Source organism: Lepisosteus platostomus, chromosome 11 (genome assembly GCF_059453375.1).
Source record: "Lepisosteus platostomus isolate fLepPlt1 chromosome 11, fLepPlt1.hap1, whole genome shotgun sequence".
Lineage (NCBI taxonomy): Eukaryota > Metazoa > Chordata > Actinopteri > Semionotiformes > Lepisosteidae > Lepisosteus > Lepisosteus platostomus.
In genome coordinates this window covers 14,582,887-14,605,539 of record NC_142621.1, presented here as the reverse complement: position 1 = coordinate 14,605,539, position 22,653 = coordinate 14,582,887, and the positions used below count along the sequence as shown (strand labels likewise).

The following is a 22,653-nucleotide window of genomic DNA, read 5'->3' as shown; positions in this document are numbered from 1 at the left end:
AACTGGGATGAGATGAGACATCTAGGACTCAGGCACCAGAGCTCAGGACTCAGGACTCAGGGACCAGAGCTCTCTCTCAGCTTGCACATCCCTGTGCAAGCTGAGAGAGGAATGGGTAAATTCAGCAAAGGAATGGCACAGAATCTAGCAAGACAATATCAAGAATCTGATGCAAAGCGTACTGTACATGGTTGAAGTACAGCTTGTAGTGCTTCAACTGGTAGCCACACATTTAACTAGCTTGAGACATTCACCGTAACTCCCTGTTGATGAAAACTGTTGATAACAAATATTTACCAGCATACAGTAGTTTACCTATGTCATATCTGTTTAGTGCACTTACTAAAAATGTCTTTGTCCTCATAAATTGGTTTGTGGTTTTTTATTGCATTTATAAGTAGTATGTTTATTTTGATGATAAGCATGTCTCCTTGTAACTCATATGACGACACATATGATGGGTCTTGAAAGTTACTGTATAAACATTGTAGATGTAATTGGGAATAACAAAACGTTCCTTAATTTTGTCACTATATATAAAATATACAGAATTTCAGGTTTGAATTAAATATGTTTGGAGGGTAAAAGATTCATTGAGAACCATTATAATAGACTTTTACACTTACTGTTCTTTTTCTATGGCTACAGTAAGTCTACTAATTTATACTGGATCTACATGGAAGAAATTCCTGATTATGCTGGAACACCACGTGGTGTGCGCTGCATATTATATTCAAGTCACATTGTACCGCTGGAAATTGTTTTGTGGCTATTGAATACGGTTTGTATACAAGCAGCCGTTGGATCCCTGTAGATGGTGTTTGATTAGTTAATTAAAAAACCCCTTTGGTACCCCTCACTGAACTACACATGCCGATAGGCAAAGGGATATTTCTTTGAAATCTTAAGCCTTTAGGCCTCTGTAGAGAAGCAATACAGAAAGCCTCATAGTACGTAATTCTTTTGTTTGAAATATGCCACTGGCTTAAAGTAGTTTTTGATTGTATTTCGCAAAAGCGTTTTCCCAACCTGTGGGATATTTTTGAAGTGTCTATTTCTAAAAAATGAATTTAACTGAACTTAAATTTTCTTTGTTGCCTGCCTTTAAATACCCTCCGGCTTGTTTTTAAATTCACAGACCTGTTTGTTAAAATCCGTTTAGCCTCTAAGGCAGGTCTGTCTCCATGACAGCTGTGTCTTGCTGTATCCACAGTTTCATTTCTAAGCGGGCAGGAGCTGCATGCACTCTGACATACCATTGAAGGGCCTTATGTTTAAAATGTGTCCCCTTCCCAAATGCTGCACCATCTATACTCGAACTAAGAAAGTTCCCTTTCTAGCAGATATTGAAAATGGGAAATACTGATGACAGTCCTCAGATTTAAAGAAACAGAATTTTTCCATATTCTGCCATTTTGGGCTTGGGCTTTTTGGAAATATTTCCATATGATTTATAGGAATTTAATACAAATAAATAAATTTATATGCATTTAATAATAAACTCATAGATTTAGGCAGCACCAAGATTATAAACTCCAGTGGTTATTTTGCTCTAGTGTCAATGAGCTATTATAGGCAATAATGAAAAAAGTAATAATGGACTTGGTTCTTAATTCAATCGGACAGTTCCAATCAGACAACATCAGGCACTGTAAGCTGATATTTGTTGAATGACCAGACTAATTTGCGGCCTTGCTTGAGCTGTTATTCATTTCAGATGGCGTGCATATTAATATGGTGAAATGTTGGAGTGTAGTGTTTAGAAGCAGACATTGCAGAATGCGGTTTTCCTAGTGAAAGCGTTAGTAAAGGCATTAATGAGCTTTGTCCTGATTGGACATGTGCAAGATGCTCAGCTCAGGCTTGACTGACTTTTGGCAAATAGAGAGCTGCTTGGCTTGTTTGGATTGTGGTTCATAGGTGGTGCAGTGAAGTGGGAGAAAGCTTGTCAATGCCACTGTTGTGATGCATATGGCTAAAGGCAAGTGGGAGGAGAATGTTTAGTTGAATAGCTTGGAGAGCTGTGATCTTTAATCTCAGGATCGTAGGGCCATTTCCTCTCCAACTCCAAAGAAACTATTATTCCCGCACACATGATGGTGGATGTATGTATAATGTATAGTCTGGTGGTGGCCATTTGTTTCAGCTGCCTTGTTGCCCCCACACTCCTATAATATCTATTGGAGCTGCCCAATGATCTGGGCTTATGTAGAGTCTTAACCATCCCACAAGACACTGTTGCAACAGCAAAGGTAGGAGCTGTGATTTAATCACCAAGTCAAGAAGAAAAAAGGACAGTATATTCTAACACACTGAATGTAATCAATCCATCCCAAGCTGACTTTTCCTATTTATGTTTGCATGTCTGCTGGCATAGAAGCTTGATGTTATTACACAGCGGAGGATTCCTAATTAAGTTACTACTTCAGCTGCTTTTGTGTTACAGAATGTGGAAGCAGGCTGCAGCCGAACAGGGTTTAAATGTACAACCTTTTGCTCCATAAAATATTCTCTGCCATTTGCTATCCATGAACTCATACATCATAGTTTCTTTTGGCTAGTAAAGAATCAGGCATCCTAGGGGGAATCTTTTCAGTGCTCATTGGTTTAATGACATTAATTTAAATACAGCCTTGTAGCCAAAGAATGACATATGCTACATTAACTTCCGATCCAATCATGTGGTATCTTAAAGGTAGCAACTAAACTGTTTCCTTTTTTTCTGAAAACCTTTATCTAAATCTAACTTTATGGAAACAAATGTCAGGAAAAATTACATTTTTGTGAGGTTTATAAAATTGCAAACCTCTGTATAGCTAAGCATGCTGTAGTTGCAGAGTACAAAGATTTTTGAGATGAGACATACTGTACATGAGCCTTCTCCCAAAAGTTTCAGTAAAGGGGAAAGTGGTAATTAATAGGAGAAATCCTAACATCTTATTTGCTGGGCCATTTGTGCTTTTGATTTTGGAATAAACCGTCTCTAACTAAAGAAACCTAGAGCTGGAGGAGTTCACAGCATGTTAAAATAAAGAGGAAGAACGCAAGTACATTTTTAATATCTTTTAAGAATTCAATAAACACTGTTGTTTTGCTGTTCATAGATGAGGCACAGTAGCTCTAAGCAGCCTTATCCTGTACTCTTGAATTACTTTCTCTGTCTTTCTGTTCTATCCAGTCCAGGGTCATGGTGGAGCCTTAGGCAATCCCAGGATGCAGCAGGTGCAACCCGTTGTCTGTTACCTATCCTGAGGTGATCAAAGGTCTCATTTCTGAATTGATAGGTTCAGTGATTGATCAGTTCCTATCAGTGGGATAGTAGTCTTTTGGGGATTGCCCTTCTAGAGACATCTAAGTGTAAACCACCTCCTTCGATCTTTAAACCAAGTTCTTTAAAATACCTAGGAATATTAAGAACATGTTTTTTTTATTTGTGTTTCATTAATATTCAAATAGGCCAATTTGTCCGTACCATAGTGTGTCATTTTGTTTTAGAAAAATGGTTTGTTTTATAGCAGGTATGATATAATGAATGGCAGAAACTTTCTTTTTCAGACTGTCTTAGGGGATTGGTCATATTTTTTTTGTCAGTTCAGGAGAAGCTGAGGTGATATTTCTGTATATCAATATCCTGATAGCATCCGGGCTGTGAAGCAGCCCCCTCATTGCATTGTGGATTCAAATGTGTGCCAGACTGACCTTTTAGCTGCAGCTTGTTTGTTTGTTCTACAAAGTGCAGAATTTGTGCAGTGATGAGAGCAGAAATGAAGGCTTGTATTATTTCTTTATTCACTATAAACATGACCTGTAAGATCATGCTTTCCTCCCTTTTATACTTTTCCTCTTTTTATTTTTCCATTTTAGATTTTGCACACTGCAGAGTGCTGGGCTTTATTTTTTTACACTAGTTTTAGTTTGGTTTCGTCTTTGCATCTTTGGAACCAGAGGATAACAGTAGGCCTATCATTGTTATTTGAAACTAATTGACTTTATGATGTGTTTTGAAGAAAATGCTCATATCTGTGAAATGCTTCATTGCGGTCTTCTGCACATTGGTGATTATTTTAACAACAATACACATTCTCAGCTTGTGCAATAAATATGATTAGTTTAAAATACATTAACGCCTGGGTGGCACAGTTGGAATCAATCTGAAATTGCCATATCATTGGAGTGAATGTGGTACATCAAATAAGAAAGCTATACTGGTTCGATTAATATTTGGCTTTTGAGAAATCAGTCAATGATTTGTATTGACAATTGTTAAGTTAAAAATGCCAAGGCAACACATTTCTAATGTTGTGTACTATGCGCCTCAATATGTCAGTTTTAGTTTTTTATTCTCTTTTTCATAACAACAAAAGAAATGTAATTGGGATGAAGATACATTTCAGTAATGCTCCTTGAGAAGAGCTGAAGCTAGTGTTCTGTTCTGTATCAGCAGCACATAAAGCTAAGGTAATAGATTAGACTTGTAAGGATTAATAGGTTCTCCAAAAAGATTTTTCCTTTTCATTTACTGAACTTATTAAGGTCAGATTAGGCTGTTACTACATTTTTTTTTTTGAATCGTGAATTATCTTTGTTCATATCTGGTTTAAAATAGCCAACTGTTTTCATATCCTGGCTTGCGTGTATGAACTTCACAGCCACACACAGGAGAGAATGTGGAAGTTTAGACTGACTCCTCTGACCTGCCCAGTATCTATCACTGTCCCAGGTTCAAAGCTGAGAGCCATTATCAACAACACTGTTTGCTTACAAGCACCCAGGACACCCCTGGGGTCTTTGTGTTGCTAAGAGCTGAGAGAGCTCTGGCTGTCACCCTAACCTCCCTGGGATTCAGTCATTTGTGCTGTGCCACCCTGGGAACCCTACTTACGGTCAGCTCATAACCGTAGAGCTCATTCTGTGCTTGAGTAATCACCTTTACACAGTTGGGCCATTTAGGAAGATGAGCTGTTACTACAGTATATCAATCGCATTTCCACAGCGATGTACTTATCAGCGCAATGAAAAAAAATGTGTTTAAAAGAGATAGTTTCGCATTTAAACAAAAATGTTATTTGCATTTAAACTAGATAATTTTATGTTTAAACAAGATAGTTTTGCATTTAAATGAGATAATTCTGTCTTTAAATGTGATTCTTACAATACATGATATACTGTAACAACAAAATTCTCTTCATAAATACAGTTTATCACTCTGTTGGCTACTGCTGTAGCTTATTGGCTTGCTTGTGTTGGGTTGCTTATGGGCTACTGCTTGTGTAGCCTATTGGGGTTGTTTTCCATTTTGTTTGAAGAGATGTGTTGCCTGTATCTCTTCTCATTCTCTATATTCCCTATATTTTGCTGTGTAATTCCAAATTCAAATGTATTTGATGTAAGCATATGTGAAAAACTTTTGATGTTTCTGCGCTTAAAGATTCAATGATTGGCCAACAATAGCATAACAGTAAATCAACAGTAAGTGTAACTGTCAAATACTGTGTAATATGTTTAAAGATTAGAGAAAAACATATGTGCAGTACATGTTTCTGCACTTTCACATGAAGAATAAAATGTGTTTGTAAAGCCGTGTCATTTCTGCTTTTCACAGAAATGGTGAAAAGGGCATGCATTTAGCCCAGGAATGCTCACTGACAGGCTGTACTGCTTCATGTACAGTATACAAAAGACAGTACTCATGCTCCTTTAGATTAACTCTTTTGCACAGAGACGAGTGTGGCCATATTCTTCTGCTGTTAAAGACAGTTTTACCTTCCTTGGGACAAAATGATTGCATATATACTGCAAGATATAAATATATTAGGCTATATTGTTTATTAATTATCGTGTTGAAATGCCAAAAGTATCTTGATAAAATGTAATATTATCTTATTTCTTTCCAAAACTCTCTGTGATGCTGATTAGCTTCCGTAGAAATGACTATCGTTGGAGTAGTTGGACAATATGTGCCCAACCGGAGAGTCGGGAATGGGTCACAATATTATTTCATGCTCCCACAGGAGGTTTTTGGGCCGCTCAACTAGCTTTACCTAATTTTGCTTCCCACCGTCCTGGTTTCTCCACAGATGCTAAGGCCTGTCCCCCCACCGAGTTCCGGTGCCGGAACCGCAAGTGCCTGGCCGCCATGTTCGTGTGCGACGGGGACGATGACTGTGGCGACGGCAGCGACGAGGAGAAGTGCTCGGCCCCCAGCTGCGGCCCCCTGGAGTTCCGCTGTAACTCCTCGGCCTGCATCCCCAAGCTGTGGAGCTGCGACGGGGACCCGGACTGCCCGGACAAATCGGACGAGTCCGTGGAGCTCTGCGGCCACAAGACGGAGCCGGAGAAGCCCAGCTGCAGCAGTGGGGAGTTCCTCTGCGCCAGCGGGGAGTGCGTCCACCTCAACTGGAAGTGTGACGGAGACGCTGACTGCAAGGACAAATCCGACGAGGCCCACTGCCGTAAGAGCTCACCGTTTCGGGCAACGGCTTTGGAATTCGCCAGAACTCATAACTGTTTAAACATTGAAGGGGTCTTTTGTTTTTATCTGGAATTCAAGCTTTAGTATTTATTTGTGGTTTTAAGTCTGGTTGGAAAACAAAGACAAAATTGGTGCCTCCCAATGAATGGCATTAGAAGCCTACCTTTCTTTTTTGAAGTTCAATTCAAATTCGCTAAGATGTTGAAAAGGCAAGGTTTTCATTGTAGTATGAACATATACTATTTATTAAGGCTTGGTGTTAAAAGAAATAGATGTCATTTTTCCTTGAAGGACAGTCTTTGGATATGCATTAAACTGCGAAACCAAAAAAAGGGGAAAGCCTGTTCCCTTGTGCTGACTTTCCGCTACCGGTTTAATGTGTTTCGACCTTAGAAACTATTACTGGCCTTCAATCTAAAACATCAATATTTATATACTGTATAGCACTGAATGAACATAGATAAACTCTGCTGCTGTTAACAAGATCTATGAGTATAAATTGAGAGGTAAATGACAGTTTCTCTTCTCAGTGAAGAATCCCAAGTGTGTTTCCTGAGACGTGCTGCAGGTTAGTCCTTGGGTGGTGGAGTAACCCATACAAACAGCTAGTCACAATGATCTTGCAGCAGCAGCATCCCAGAAAAGCACACAAGTGTTTAAGTGTTGCTAAGCAACCATTTGATGTCCCGGAACATTTAAGAGCTCTTCAATAAAAGGGTAGGTCGAGTTCAGCTAGAGCTCGGGCGAAAGAATTCTTCAGGCTAGCTCAGGCTGCAATGCGTGTGTTGTTTCCAGTGTTACTAATGGGAAGCAGATGATCTCTATCTGTAATTTGAAATGAAAAGTTGCAGCAAAAGTAGTGAGAATAATGATGTGCTTTTCCTCCCATGTGGGAAATAACAATAAGATTAAAATTTGATTCATCAGACGCTCGTGGTGGATTTTTCCTAATTTATAAAATATAATATTATATTTAATATATAACAACATTTCCAGGTGCTTCACTACCGCCGCTGTCAGAGAATCTGCAGATAATGCTGAATAAATCATCTGTTATGGCTTAAATATTACTTTTCCAGTATATTAAATTTAGTAGTGAGCTGCTCACACAGGTTAAGAGGCAATTATCTGAAGGGTTTTTTTATTACATCAAAAGAATGTAGTCTGGGGGTGGACAGATTATACTGTACATCGCTTTAGACAAACCAGTGTTGAAAATGGAATATTGAAAATCATGCGTCATTCAGATTTGGTTAGCAGATATCCTTAGTTCTTCATTTTTGTATTCCCGTGACATTTCTGAGCAATCCTGATATGCAGCATTAAATCTGTCAGGTGTAAGTCTCACACTGTGGGGGGGGGTATTAAAAAAGCACCAGTCTTCACCAGGCCATTCTGTTTTCAGTTTTTCTGTCCAGGGATTTACTTATTTATTTTCACTGTGATGTTTGTTTTTCATTATAAACATAGGTCATTTTTTCTTGTTTCTATAAATGAAACCATTATCAAATAGATTTTCCCATTTATTTTTCCCGAACACAAATTGCATGAATTGTGAGATCCCCTCTCCTCAGCAGGCTATGTGTGAAGTGATAATTTCATCCTCATTCTAGGGTTCAGCAATCCATGCACAAAATGCACTTATTATCTTATGTGTCTTACGATAAAGATAAATGAATGGAATACACAAACAAATTAGCCACTTTAATTTCCGTTTTTTCCAATAGATATCTATGAAATCAAATTTAATTATTATTCATTTTTATTATTATTGATCTGGAGTGTTCCTTGTTTTTATTCTTTATTATCTATAAATTTACACTATGTGAGCAAATGCAAAAGATAACAGTTGATAAAATAATTACCTTTGCTTTAATGTTTTACTTAAGTTGGTACAGTATGTTTGTGTGTTTGGATATATTGGGAATTTGTCCTTTAATGTTCCAGCCTTGGTGACGTGCAGGCCTGACCAGTTCCAGTGTGGAGATGGCTCCTGTATTCACGGCATGAAGCAGTGCAATAAGGTGCATGACTGCTCAGACTTCAGCGACGAAGCTGGCTGTGTAAATGGTGGGTGTCTTTCTAACAGACTTCTTTCCATGTCTAATGAGCAAGCCTTCTGGTGCAAGATCACATTTCAAGAGCACCAATCTTGCTGGGCAGTTTGGGTCTTTTGGCAATGCCAATTGGAACTGATGATCCAAGTGAAATCCTCATCTTGATCCTCGCATCTGTACGAATTACTAGTTGCTTCAAGGAGGCATATTCTGTATCAGTAATATTTTTTATTTTATATTATGCCTTTCATTACCCACTATCTCAAAAGACTTTCCAATTATCCTGACTTGCAGGATATAACATGGGATGGAAGATCATTCAGAACTTTGGGGCAGCAAAATACAAAAAGCTTTATCTCCCAGTGTTCAGAGCATAGTTTTACAATACACGAGAGGGTCAGAGTCCAATGATCACAAGGGACATGTTTAGGGAATTAACAATTGCACAAGGATGGGCAGCTGTAAATCACTAGTAGCCACTAGTAACCATGACATGAACTATTTTAGTTATATGCAATTAGGTTGAAATGGTTCTTAAAGTTAAGTTGTAGCTGAATAGCACATGCCCTTTCTAGAACGTTTGCAAAATGTGGCAATTTAGATATGGTACCAAGTAAGTTGGAGGCTGAAGGTCTGGTTTTTCAACAGAGCCATAATCACTGCTAGTTTAATAACTAAAGCAGCAATTTCAGCTCAATGACTCATTCATGATGTGTGACAGTAGGACAGAGAATGTAACTGGCAGCAAGACAGTGGCAGTAGGATTCAAGGAACATGAGAGGTATTTATGATCAGTTTCTTTTTTCTGGTAATTGCAAATATCAGCTGAGGTGAGACAGTGGACACGCTACAAAGTTTTTAGGTACACTAAAACCTAAAAGTACATAAAACTGTGCTCGGAATTGGAATAAAGAGATCTAGTATGACTTCAGATGTCTTCAGTTTTTGAGAGCAATAACTCAGAAAGTCAGGTCCGCAGACTCATCAAGACTGGTGTTCCCAAGTTTTAAAAGATAAATAATTGTGGAAAGAGGAATCTAGGATTACTCCTTCCGTCTTCTGTTAAGCTTCCTGAAAATGCTGACCTAGCAATCATCGGTGCATTACTATGGGATTGTTCGTGTTGCCCTAAGGCAAAAAAAGTAACAGATAGGCTTACAGTAAATCACTCCATTCGTTCAAATCATTCCCTATTTTCATATTTATGCCCAAGACATTTGATAGAATAAGGTTAGCTGTTTAATAGGAAGCAGCACAGTGGGGCCTTGGTTAGCATTGCTGCCTTGTAGCTCTGGGACCCTGGGTTCGATTCCAGACCTTGGAATTTGTGGAATTTGTTCTCTCTGTGTTCACGTGGGTTTCCTCTGGGTGCTCCAATTTCATCCCACTGTCCAAAGCTAGTAGGTTAATTGGCTTCTGGGAAAATTGGTCCTAGGTGTAAGAGTGTGTCTGTTTGTCTCTTTGTGTCTGTACTGCAATGGACTGGTGTCCTGTCCATGAAGAAAAGGGTAGATTAATGGATGGATGGCTTAGCTGTTTAACCAAGGGGAAAGATGTGGAAATGAGATCTACTGTCATCTCTTCCACTACAGCAACTAAATGTGAAGGACCCACGAAGTTCCAGTGTAAGAGTGGAGAATGCATTGACAGCACCAGAGTATGTGATTCTCAAAAGGACTGTAGGGACTGGTCTGATGAACCCATCAAAGAATGTGGTAAGTATTGTCTTTATAATTAGCATTAATATTAACAGCAAAGTCTTGAAGTACAGTCCCACCTTAAAAACAAAAGAAACTTTAAATGATCAAGTGAGGCTTTGTATGGTCCACCATGGCCACTACTTTCACTACACTAGGTTCTTCCTTATGTGTAATCACTGCTTTGTAATGTAATCCTAGCTTTTTAATGACAAAAATACAATTATATACAGTGCTGGATAAAATATATGTATTTTTTCATGCAAGTTCCATTTATTCCAATTGATTTGTTGCCATCTTTCACTAATGATTTGAGAAGAGTTGTCCTCATCTTCTGCCATAAAAAGGATTATATCGATGCGTGAGTTGCTGTTTTGTACACCAGACTGTTTCCTTGTGTTCTGCACACTGAGTAATTCCAGTGTGGAAATTAGATATATATAATTTATTCTAGAAGGGTCAGGTTGTGTTTTGAGCATCCCTTCCTCTGCCCTTTTCTTAATATCTACTCATTTCATTTCACACCTATTTAAACTTTAATATATAATACATAATTATGTAACAGTGTTGGTAATCATTAATTTCCCTTCAGTGTTCTGGATGTATTCTCTCCATTCAGAAAAATACCTGCCTTACTGTAGATGAACTCCTGCTGTGCTTTGTATTTTCTGGAAAATATGATGTGTCTTATTTTATGGTTATAGAGAGAAACATGCCTCAGAGCAGGGGGATTATGTTACAAAAGAAGATCTGCATTTCAGAAATAAAAAATATGTGATTTGGAATCCTTTGAAAACTGTGTCTATCTACTACAATAACCTCATGGGTCTTACTACAGCTTTGGCAGACAGTTCCTCATCAGTCTCTGTAGCAGCAAATTAGGCCCAATGCTGTTTTTTTTGTTTGTTTCATATATTGCTAAGGCATTTGTGCAACCTGTTAAATCTTAAAACTTTGGCTTGCTAGATCTAATGAAAAAAATCATGCAGCCAAGAAATATTAAAAGTAACATGATGACTTTGAACTTTCAGATTTTGTGCAAGCAATATTAGTGCTGCCACAAAGAGAACACGGATTTTAATTTAGCATCTTTCAGAAGGTGTTGCAGATGTGTAGAAGCCAGAGTAATATAGTTTCTTTGATGACAACAGGAAATGAAGTGCATTTATTTTTGTGTTCTGCTATAATTAAAAAATGTAAGAGGTTATTGCCTTTGTAACTGAAGTTAATGCAGGTCCAATAGTGAAACAAGAACCCGAGGAATCCAATTGCGAATAAATGCATTTAACACTGAGAACTGGAAGTGCTTTCTTTGATCATTAAGGAGCTATCAACTATATATAGTAAGCACATCTGGGTCGAATGCCTTCCCGTAGATTGTAACTAGTCTCATGATCTAAAATAATACAATATCTAAATACTAACCAAGAAATAAAGAACAACACTGGTATAGAAATAATGTACATACTAGATTAATAAATGTTAAGGTAGATCAAATGTCAAATCAATTAACACAAATTAAATGCTTCTTTTTTGTTTAAGGAGGTTGAACTTGGTGTGTGAAGGATTGATTTTGGGCTTGAATAATATATAAGAATCCCCATGTTCCATCACAAAATCCTAGTCATTAGCCCTTGTCTGTTAGAAACACTGTATTTAAGTGTCTTCCAAAACATAGAAAATAACATCTACAGTATACCTTGAAGGGACAGGCCTTTCATCTCTGGAACCACCTCTGGGGACACTGGGTTGCATAGAACTCATCACTTGCACATAATCCATTAGCACTGCATTGTAGCCAGTATTCTTTCCTGTCTGTCCATTGCTCTTGGTGCTTCTTGCAAGCATAAACAAGCTGATTGTAGTGACCTCTGACCTCCTCCTTCCCTGGCCAGGTTTAAATGAATGCGAATCTAACAATGGCGGCTGCTCCCATATATGCACGGACCTCCGGATTGGCTACGAATGCGAATGCCCCACGGGATACAAGCTCCTGGACAAGAAGACGTGTGGAGGTAATTGTCATGCAGGCAGCACATGCCCTTTGCTGTTCAGAGTGTTCAAAACAAAGGCAGTAGCCCTGGTCACCCTGTCGTCTCCCCCTGCCAGCAGGATCATACTGCTGTTATTGATGTGTTTCAAATGTCCCTTTGCAGACATAGACGAATGTGAGAAGCCAGATGTATGCAGCCAAATCTGCATCAATTACAAAGGAGACTACAAGTGTGAATGCTACGAGGGCTACGAGATGGACCCAGTAACCAAGACGTGCAAGGCAGTGGGTGAGGCATCCCAAATGCCAGTACAGCTGCATGATAATACTGAGGCCCTTTCTCTTTCAGGCTAAAAATTAATTAACTTGCTTTGCACACAGCATTTACATAATGACTGGAGTTGAACAAATATTTGCCTTTTCACAGCAGGCATGCTTTGAAAGCAAAATGGGTTTTACAATTGAAAAGTTGGAGTTTGGGGTTGGTGAGCCCTTGTACTACACCCGTAGATATTAAGTCATGATATGTGAACATGCATTAGGGCAAACGACTTCCATTTGCATTACATCTCTTTTCTGTTAAAGAGAAGACTGGTGCCGGCGCCTATGGAAGAAAACACTGTTTTAAGAACCTCTCAATTTAGGGATGAGACAGCTATGCAATTTGAATCATTATTCTCAGGTAAAATCATTATCTGGTTGTAGACTTAATTAGGAAGCTTAAACAAGATTTGGTTCCGCATCAGTCTAAACTGCATGTATACCACACTAATTGCTTACACTCTGTATACAGTATGCATATTTATTTCTTTTGTACTAATAAGTATCTGAAGTCAAATCTAAAGCATTTAATTTAAGCAGAAGTTATAATTAAACCTGCTTTTGGCATCGCAACTAAGGATCTGTTCGTTACAGGTATTTTATGGCTCATCTTTTTTTTTTAAATATGAATTTATAACAGGTCTTTAAAGAATGTAGTTTTATCAAGAAATGTCTGCTTGAGGCCCTTGGACCACATACTTAATACATACCAAACAATCTAGATGGACCAAATGGAATTTTAATTCTGCAATCCAAAAGTTATTATACAAAATAAAACCCAGTCCAAATGGGAACATATTTTTATTGCTATCGACAATTTGAGAGGAGTTGATAAAACATGATGTACAGTACCTCACTACAGTATGTGACAGCTGAGCACATAAAGCATTAAGCAGTGTGGAGCAGTGGCTAGGGTTCTGGACTCACAGTTAAACCCCAGATGGGCACTGCTATTCTATCTATGAGCAAACTGGAATTGCTTAATTAAATTAAAGTACTTACCGTAGCAGTATACACTAAATGGGTGAAAATGAAGTCCCTTTGGATAAAAGGAGGAGCCAAATAGGGTAAGTTTGTAATTCCTTTTCAGTCAAAACAATCACGTGGTCATTCTGAATGTTTTGTACCATTCTCAATAGTACACAGATTGAAAGATATTCTTGCTTAATATCTTTGATATATTCACCCAGGTTTAAATAACTGTTAGTAAAATGGCATTTTACACCATGTCCATACAGTAAGTTATGTTTTGGGAGGAATGTGCTTGTCAATCTAAATGCATCATCGTCAAAACAAATGTTAAGCATGGGTTTCATCTGCTGTTGACAGTGATTTTTTTGGAAATGATTATTCTGGAAAAAAAACAGATGTACAGAAAAATCGCAGAAAATAAAATTCTGTGTTATTTGTTACTTTGATCTTTGAATAAAGAAAAGTTGTTTTCCAAACTTATCTTGTAATTTGCCAGATTGGTTTTAACTTTCACTGGCCTATACCTCAGACTCAGTGCTCTGAATTGTGCCCCATACTGTATATATTTGCTGTTGTTTCATTACATATGTATATGCATCAAATTCTGTCTGTAATAATTTACCAATTACCAAAATGGAGAGTTGGGTTAGAGGCTTAGAAAATGCAGTTTCATTGCCCTGATCACATACAGTAGATATGATTGTTTGTCAACTACATTAGTAGTGCATTTGTCAGCTTTGTTTATAATCCATTTTGTAAATGACTGACACACAATAGGCTTATTTGTGTTTTAAAAAATAACAAAAACTTATTAAATGTCTTTTGTGTGAGTGTGTCCTATTCAGTACTTATTTAAGAGCCATTTCTCAGGTTATTGGCAATTGTATTCAGGAAAATGTATTTTCATTTATAGTAGAGAACTCCTTTATTGTCACAATTGCTGACTTAACAGTTAAAGGGTGCAGGTACAGGCAATGCATTGTGATTAATGTCCCAGATTGTCTGCCTACTTCGTCTACAGGAATCACAATGTTAATCAGCCGTTAGAGCCAAAAATAATTTGAATGGACCCTAGAAGAAGGTTGTCCAACCAATTTGGTAGCTTTATCAAATATGACTAAACTAATTGTCAGTTTTTCTGCAGTGAGGATAACAAGGCACTCAATTAGTTATTCTCTGTGAGCATGCACTACAGTGTGTACAGACATCCACACAGATAAGGGAAGAATAGTACAGCTGAATAATTTGAAGAAACAAAGTCTGTGTTTTTTCCTTAAAATAAACATCTCTTATAGCACCATGAAAATAAACTGCAAGAAACTGTTCAGCCATTATTAGATAAGTATTTTAATTTTCACATAAGGATGAGGGGACAAACACAGCTGTCTGCGTGAAGGCAGGGCTTGTGCTGTTTAAGTTGAAAGCCGCGATATGACCTACAGTGCAGTCTGTCCTGAAATAAATTGTGATATGAATAGAAACTGCTTGGTGTTAAGGCTTCCTGATGAGAAGCTCTGACTTGAAGCCACCCTGTAGTGAGGAGTATACTGTAGTGTGCTGCTTTAGTTAAATAAAATGGAAGAAAGCCATTAAGTATTCCGTAGGAGAGCAGACAGGACTTTTAAATACTTTTTTCATTCGCTAGACATCTCTTGAAAGCTTCGTTATCTTGTCTACTGAAACCCCTAAGTCCCAATTGAATATTCCGATTTGTTCCTCTGCCTTCTTTCTTTCTGCTTCTCTCCAGTGGATTCCTTGCAAGGCAGACAGGGTGTATCCCTCAGGGTCTCTTTGCCAGCCACGTCGTTGCATCATGCGCCGCAAATTAGCAAGAGGAGTGTTGAGCATGAAAAACAAAACAGCACAAATTTCACAAGGGTACCAAAAACATACCTGGCAACGGTGATGTCAGTTATAACATTCATTATTTCAGCCAAACAGATCACTTTACGAAACACTTAACCATCAGACAAAGCAGAATATAATGAACTGTGTGTACACCCCTGCAGCATCATTAACTTATTTCTGGCTGTGAAGCAGAATGAGCAGTTTACACTGTTCTTGTAGGCTGTTGCATGAACCTAAATAATAATAATTATAATAATTGCTTACACTTACTGTATGTAGTGCTTTTCTGGACAATCCACTCAAAGCGCTTTACAGGTAATGGGGACTCCCCTCCACGACCACCAATGTGCAGCCCCACCTGGATGATGCGATGGCAGCCATAGTGCGCCAGAACGCTCACCACACATCAGCTATCAGTGGGGAGGAGAACAGAGTGATAAAGCCAATTCATAGATGGGGATTATTAGGAGGCCATGATTGGTAAGGGCCAATGGGAAATTTGGCCAGGACTAATAGGGGTTACACCCCTACTCTTTTCAAGAAATGCCCTAGGATTTTTTTAATGACCACAGAGAGTCAGGACCTCAGTTTTATGTCTCATCCAAAGAATGGCACCTTTTTACAGTGTAGTGTCCCCATCACTGTTCTGGGGCATTAGGACCCACACAGACCGCAGGGTGAGCGCCCCCTGCTGGCCCCACTAACACCTCTTCCAGCAGCAACCTTAGTTTTTCCCAGGAAATCTCCCATCCAGGTACTGACCAGGCTCACACCTGCTGAACTTCAGTGGGTTGCCAGTTGTGAGTTGCAGGGTGAAAGTAAAAGTGAAAGGGAGTATTAATATCTTTAGTTTGACTTTCAGTCCTCACTTGACTGGAACTGCTCTCCTCTGCGTTATGGGTTCTCTTCACTCTGTTCATGCTGTCTCCCTCTCCTCAGCCCGGATCCTTCCTGATCATTTTAAGCATGTCTTTTCAAACTCTGACCTCCTTTTCCTCCTTTCCTCCTCCTGCCCCCTCTCCATCTCTTTTCCTCTTGTTCTCGACACTCTCTCCCTTTCTTCTCTGCCAAGAATGTCCCTGTCGTTTCTGGCCCCTCCCTCTAGTACGACCGGCACATTGCTTCTTTCTTGTGTCTTCTTGAGCACCATTCACAGAATCCACCCTACCTTGCTATGCAATGATGTTCCAGAATCCAGTACTGAAAGCACTCCGAGCCCGTGACCCCAGTCCGCTCCGCAAAGACGGGTGATCTACGTGTCTGAGCTCTGCAGCGGTGCCCAGCCCTGCCAGGCATTACCACTGCTCTCTAGGGGCGGTAGTTCTAGGTAAATATCCACCAAACACTAATTCGCTGGTCTTTGGATCCAGCGACTAGCAGCCTCTGGCTAGCCTTGTGGTCATGACGAAGCAAAGTTCCTCTGGTCCTCCCGGATAGACAGATAGGAAATCTCTACTGAGACCTGCAGCTGTAGTGTTTGCTCTCCATCAGGTGACCAGGCCCCGATGGTGGTTGCAGAGCCCGCAACACCTCTCAGCTTCCCCTGGTTAAAGTCAAGGCACATAACCAGCTGTGCAATGGCAGACAGATGGCCTCTACAGCCTCCGCGTGGAGAAATCCACAGGGTGACTGAGCTCTCCTCGTGGCCCGCAAGTAGCCGGGGACTGCAGCTGGAGTCAGACTGCCAGCGCCTTGGACACATGGGCATGCCCAGCCAAGCCTTCAGTTTTGTGCTGCAGAGTGGCACCTGCTAGGGGTCACGCACACCCGCACATCGGCCAAATCTGCTCCGCTGAGCGCGAGCAGCCAGTGCCCCATCTCCTACTTCAGCACAGATCCCTGACAGCTATTGGACACAACTTCTATTCCAGGTCACTGTACTGTACCTTCCCTTCCAGACTACTGAACCTCACTCTTGGCACTCAATTCCCTGCCTCTGCTTCTACATTCACTCCACCTCATCCAGAATTAACCTGATCATACTGCCTTTTCTCTTCCATTCTTTTTTCATACTACTCCATTATTCCATTCACTACACCCTCTCTCCTCTTTCTCTCATTCCTCAGCAGTGGAACAAAGTATCCACAGAAACGAGAACTGCTCATGCCCTGAGCTCAGCACCTTCTATGGCTTATCTGTTCAGACAGCTCCTGTGGGTTCTTAGCTCTCAAATACAGTATGCATCTTTCTCTTACTCTTACACTATATTGCACCAATGTTTTTTTTTAAATGATCAAAACTGCAAATGTAATTTGGAAATTGCAGTTACTTGCATGTTATCATATCTATTGTATTTGTACTTGAGTCACCCTGAATTCCTTTGGGGCACATCAAACATTATCTCAGTCTTCCTTTCAACTTTTCTTAAGAAAGAAAAGGCGATTCCGAGTTACAACTTGGTCTGATTCTGAGCATTCAGTGCTATTATTCCAGATTGATGTGCGCACAGTGCCAGTATCGCAGGAATCCAAAGCCAATGTTGCAGAAGATTCACCTTAAAACAGAATTGTATACTGGTGTATAAATGACCTGTAGCTGAACCTACGCTAAAAATGTCCTTGAGAGTAAGTAGATGCAGATAGAACATTTCATTCAATCACTTTCAGTACATTTTTATTCTGTAGAATGCCATGTCAAAGTGTTGTCCAATGGCTTGTTACAGTGGTGTGTTGTGTAGTAAATGTACGGGAGAAGAGAATAAGATTGAAAGAAAGGGTCAAATATGAGATAAATACCCCCAAAAATTCCAAAGATCTTAAAAATCTGCCATTTTTATGTTGTTTAAAAATATAGAGTCCTGACATAGACATAGACATCGAATCCTGTCATGCTCTGTCTTGTGGGATTCCATCTCATTCTTCTCACAGAGCCAGGACAAGCATTTGTTAGATTACTGGTGTCGAGCTCCAGTGTTGTGAATAGGGAAACCATGGCATAACTGATGCATTTCCATCTCACAAGAAAGATGCTGTTACATTAACAATGAGAACCTACAGTACATTTTCTTACTTAAGTGGATCATGGAATGATGCATTTCCACTACCCTGAATGGTGAAGACTACACTTACTAAGTTTCCAGCTATATTATTATAGACAACAGGCACGTCCAAACCTAGTACGTGCTTACGTGTTACCCATTTCACAACCTGATTCTAAAAATGACATTATTATAGTTCAGGTGGGTAGCTGCGTCAGCATGCGTATTATTATTATCATGTTCAGGTGGGTAGCTTCGTCAGCATGTGTAGGCTGCAAAAAAGAAAACACGTTTCGGCCGTGGAGGCTCCATGGCCGAAGCGTGTTTTCTTTATTATTTTTTTCAGCATTAAATAAACCTATTACTTGTTCCTTATTATTATTATGATTATTATTATTATTATTATTATTATCTCATACCCTGCATCTCTTAAACATTGAATTGGTCAAAATAAACCATTCTGGTTATTTAAGGACATGCCACCTGTTCCTTTTTAAACTTCTCCCTTCAGAGAGGAGATTTCAGAGCTTCAAACATAGTGTTGCACCTATTCAGAGGCCATTCCACATCTCTGTTTGTATATCTTGGACGTTGAACTAATTGAATAATATGTGATGTGTAAGTATAAGATGTGTTTTGTTGTTTTTGCTGTTTTTTGCCACCTCACAGCTCTGGGGATCTGCGTTCAATTCCCGCCCTGTGGTGCTATCTGCATGGAGTTTGCATGCTCTCCCCATGTTCATCTGCCTTTCCTCTCACATTCCAAAATCATACTGGTAGATGAATTGCCTTCTGGGAAAATTAACTCTGGTGTGAGTGTGTGTCTGTGTTTGGGCAATGTGTCTACCTGTGATGACCAAGATAGGCGTCATCTCTCTTGCAACCCGGAATTGGAAGAAGCTGTTCGAAAATGAGTGGATGATAAGAAATTGTCATTCCTATTATGACATTGGGGGTCACAACCTTTTTTCTCAGCACCGTGTAAAGATGCCTATTTCACTTTAACTGATGTACAAAGACACAGAGAGAAAGACTCATCAGTAGAACTTAAGATGTAAAAGGGTACAAAGTATTTCATGCTTTGAGCCACAATGTTTTAGCAGTGTACAGTCATCAAAGAGAGTTTATCCTTTTCCATTACAGTGAAATGAAAGCTGCGTAGAGATAAACCGAGAAGGCCTTTCTATCCACAGAAACAAAAGAATACAGCACTTCAACACAGATAGTGACACAGTTATTTCAGAACTATAAACCCAGACATCAGAGCACAGAAACTGGATTAGAAAAAAAAAAACTTAAATTAAAGATTAACAGGCTGTAGTGAAAAGGGTAATGGAAGAAACATAGGTTTGGAAAATTGATTTTAAAAACCTTAAGCATGTCAAGGACTGCAAGGCAGTTTCAAGATATGGCCACAGAGTTGAAATTGTTGTTCAGAAATAAAAAAAACAGGTTAAGGGCATTTAAATTAAATTAGTTTTTTAAAAGAGTGGTCAACATCTGTGCCACAGGAGATATAATGTTTACAAACCACTCACAATATTGGTAAACCATTTACAGACAGAAAACTAACAGAGATTTACCACCAGAATCTGTATTTGCATTTCAATGGTTTTATATTTTTGCTGTTGTCGTCCCAGACATCTAAATATGGTTGAAAAGTTTAATACTTCCACCCCACTAACTTGATATTGTACTGCAAATGGTATAATTTAATCACATAAAAATTATTTACTGTAATTTATTTTATAATGCCTTTTTTATAAATGTGATGATGAAATCTGAAGATCTTTTGAATTGCAAATCCCACTTGTAATGAAAAGTGCTCTCTGATCTCTCTCAGGAAAGAGTCCCTACTTGATGTTCACAAACCGACATGAAATCCGGAGGATTGACCTTGTGAAGAAGGACTACACTCAGGTTGTGCCCACTCTAAAGAACGCCATTGCCCTTGATGTGGACGTCACTGCTAATAAGATGTACTGGTGTGACCTTTTTCACCTCAAGATTTACAGGTAGCGTCTCCCAAATCCCACATGATAAAACACATTCATTTCAGACTTTTCCAGGATAAAATGGAAAATCCCAAAAGGCAGTTTGATGATACAGATCTTGCTGTTTGAAAAAAACAGAGCTGTATCCCTTTTGGTTCTCTAATTGCATTGCTTTAAATATTGTTGAAAAAAGATTATTCAGAGTAGCACTGCAATCAGTACTACAAGAAATACTGCATCTTCACAGGCTGATTAAAGCATTGCCAGTTCATTGTAAATGATGATTGGGTCTTCTATGCAAGATGACAGAAACCTGTGTTTCCAGATTCAACAGAAGCACATACTGTACAGTAAAAGAGACTGAAGCAGGGCTCACCCGCCTTTAGAGTTTTCAAGCCTACAATACCAATTAGTATTCTTTTCCTAAATGACATATGCATTAGCACCATCTTAACAAACAAAAATAACACTGACTGAGTGGCATCTTTTCTCTTCCTTGCCTTTTGCTTCCACGTAAACAGTAAAGAATTGCTCGCTTATTTGAGAAGAGTAGGTGTTTGATGTGTGACATGCACACCACAAAGGTGAAGAGTGATTGAAGGGAGTGTGTGTCCTTTACTTATTTCTTTGCCATCTCTTGCAATTTCATGAGCTGGAGACTTAATCCATCCTGGCATCACCCACAGTTGTGACAGACTTTAGGAGAGCTTCTAAATCTTTGTGCTGCACCATATGTTTGGAGCAATTTACCTCTGGAATAATTGTCTTCATTATTCATGCTCACATCTCGACTAAAGGGTTTTTGAAGGAACGATTAAACACTTGTAAGTGCAGCAGAGCTTGGGCTGTACCTACAAACTATGGTTTGGTAACGGCATCATAAAAGACTGCTTGCATAGGAAACATTCATGTGAATCATCAGCCTGTTTTCAATATTTAATCGTTTTCTCATTATTATTGGCACAGTGCAATTTCATTTTTTCATCAGTCTGTTGGTTTCTCATTCTCTAATTCAGCTGCCCATTCTCTAATTAAGCTGTACATTATGGACAGACATCAAGGACACAGAGGGTTTTCAATTATGTTTAATAGATTTCATTTGATCGTGTAAAACATGTTGATGTTTGTGGTATGCATTATAATTTATTTGTTTTTTTGTATTTTCTTTAATTCTGATAAGAATCGTTTTAAGTCAGTGTGATTTTGGGTTCAAACTAATTAAGATAGCAATTACTGTAGGTCCACAATCTCAAAACAACAGGAAACAAACAGTTTCCTGTGTTTGCCTTGTTAATCTCTGCCTTGTCCCACTCAGACTTACTTCATCCTCTCAGCTGATAAAGCACTGCAATGCATTGAAGGGTTTGTGTTCCACTTTTCCTGCCTATTTCTTTCTCTATATATTGTCTTGTGTGAACTGTATTAAATTGGGGACAGAACATTCTATTAATAGCAATCTCACAGGGTTTGCAAAATCTCAGCATGCCATTTCAGGGGCATGTCTGGTGCTCATGATTCAGAAAAGTTCTCCAAAAAGTTCACTGCAGTTAAGCCTCTGGAAAAGATATTCCTGAGCAGCAGCAATATCAAGGTCTGAAGTTGAATGAAGTTGCAAGTATGATTCATACAAAGTAATAAGTATTCATTGTGAAATTCAACTATACTGGCGAGGAGACCGCATTTTGTCCAATAAAACTTTGTGTGTTCTTGCGTGAGGCGGTGACTCAGTCCTGTTTGCCCTGAAGGATACAGAAAACCGTCATTTCCATTGTGTTCTGTTCCCAGCACTCAAATCAACAAGGCCAGTGACATTTCCCAGCAGGTCACTCTCATAGACTCCTATCTGCACTCTCCGGAGGGCCTGGCCATGGACTGGGTGCACAAGAACATCTACTGGACCGACTCCGGCAATAAGAGCATCTCCGTTGCAACGGCGGATGGCAAGAAGAGGAAAACGCTGGTGGACACCGACCTCGGCGAGCCCCGTGCCATCGCTCTGGATCCAAAACAAGGGTGAGCCGCATGAACAGAAGGAGGAGTGTGTCTGTGCAATCATCCTAAATTTTGGTCCAGGCTTTGGGATGTCAGATCTGTGTTTTAGGCTAGAATACACACCAAGGAGCATCCAGGTCCTTCACACGACACCCCCCTGGTTCCCTTTGCAGTCTCTGACTTGGCCCTTTTCTCTGCTTAATTGCTTTTTTTTTGCTAAGACCACCAGACCCTCATTTTTTATGTCTACAAACGTTTTAAAAGCAGGTAATTTTGTCTTTGCATAATCCCCTTGCTTGTTAATCTAGTAAAGTGTGTTTAAGAACATAA

At 39.3% G+C, this 22,653-nt stretch overlaps 1 protein-coding gene and 1 pseudogene across 3 annotated transcripts in view; one reads left to right on the top strand and one right to left on the bottom strand.

The window, feature by feature from the left end:
• Nucleotides 1-22,653, top strand: part of lrp8 (low density lipoprotein receptor-related protein 8, apolipoprotein e receptor) — a 126,259-nt gene that overhangs the window by 86,005 nt on the left and 17,601 nt on the right. For all 3 annotated transcript variants that reach the window (XM_088598625.1, XM_088598626.1, XM_088598627.1), the window contains exons 5-11: nucleotides 6,078-6,452; nucleotides 8,420-8,542; nucleotides 10,122-10,244; nucleotides 12,122-12,241; nucleotides 12,383-12,508; nucleotides 20,181-20,352; nucleotides 22,117-22,344. In XM_088598625.1, the coding sequence (XP_088454751.1) occupies nucleotides 6,078-6,452; nucleotides 8,420-8,542; nucleotides 10,122-10,244; nucleotides 12,122-12,241; nucleotides 12,383-12,508; nucleotides 20,181-20,352; nucleotides 22,117-22,344 (1,267 nt within the window). The remainder of the gene's footprint in view (nucleotides 1-6,077; nucleotides 6,453-8,419; nucleotides 8,543-10,121; nucleotides 10,245-12,121; nucleotides 12,242-12,382; nucleotides 12,509-20,180; nucleotides 20,353-22,116; nucleotides 22,345-22,653) is intronic.
• On the bottom strand, nucleotides 16,085-18,498 carry LOC148652061 (guanine nucleotide-binding protein subunit beta-like protein 1; annotated as a pseudogene).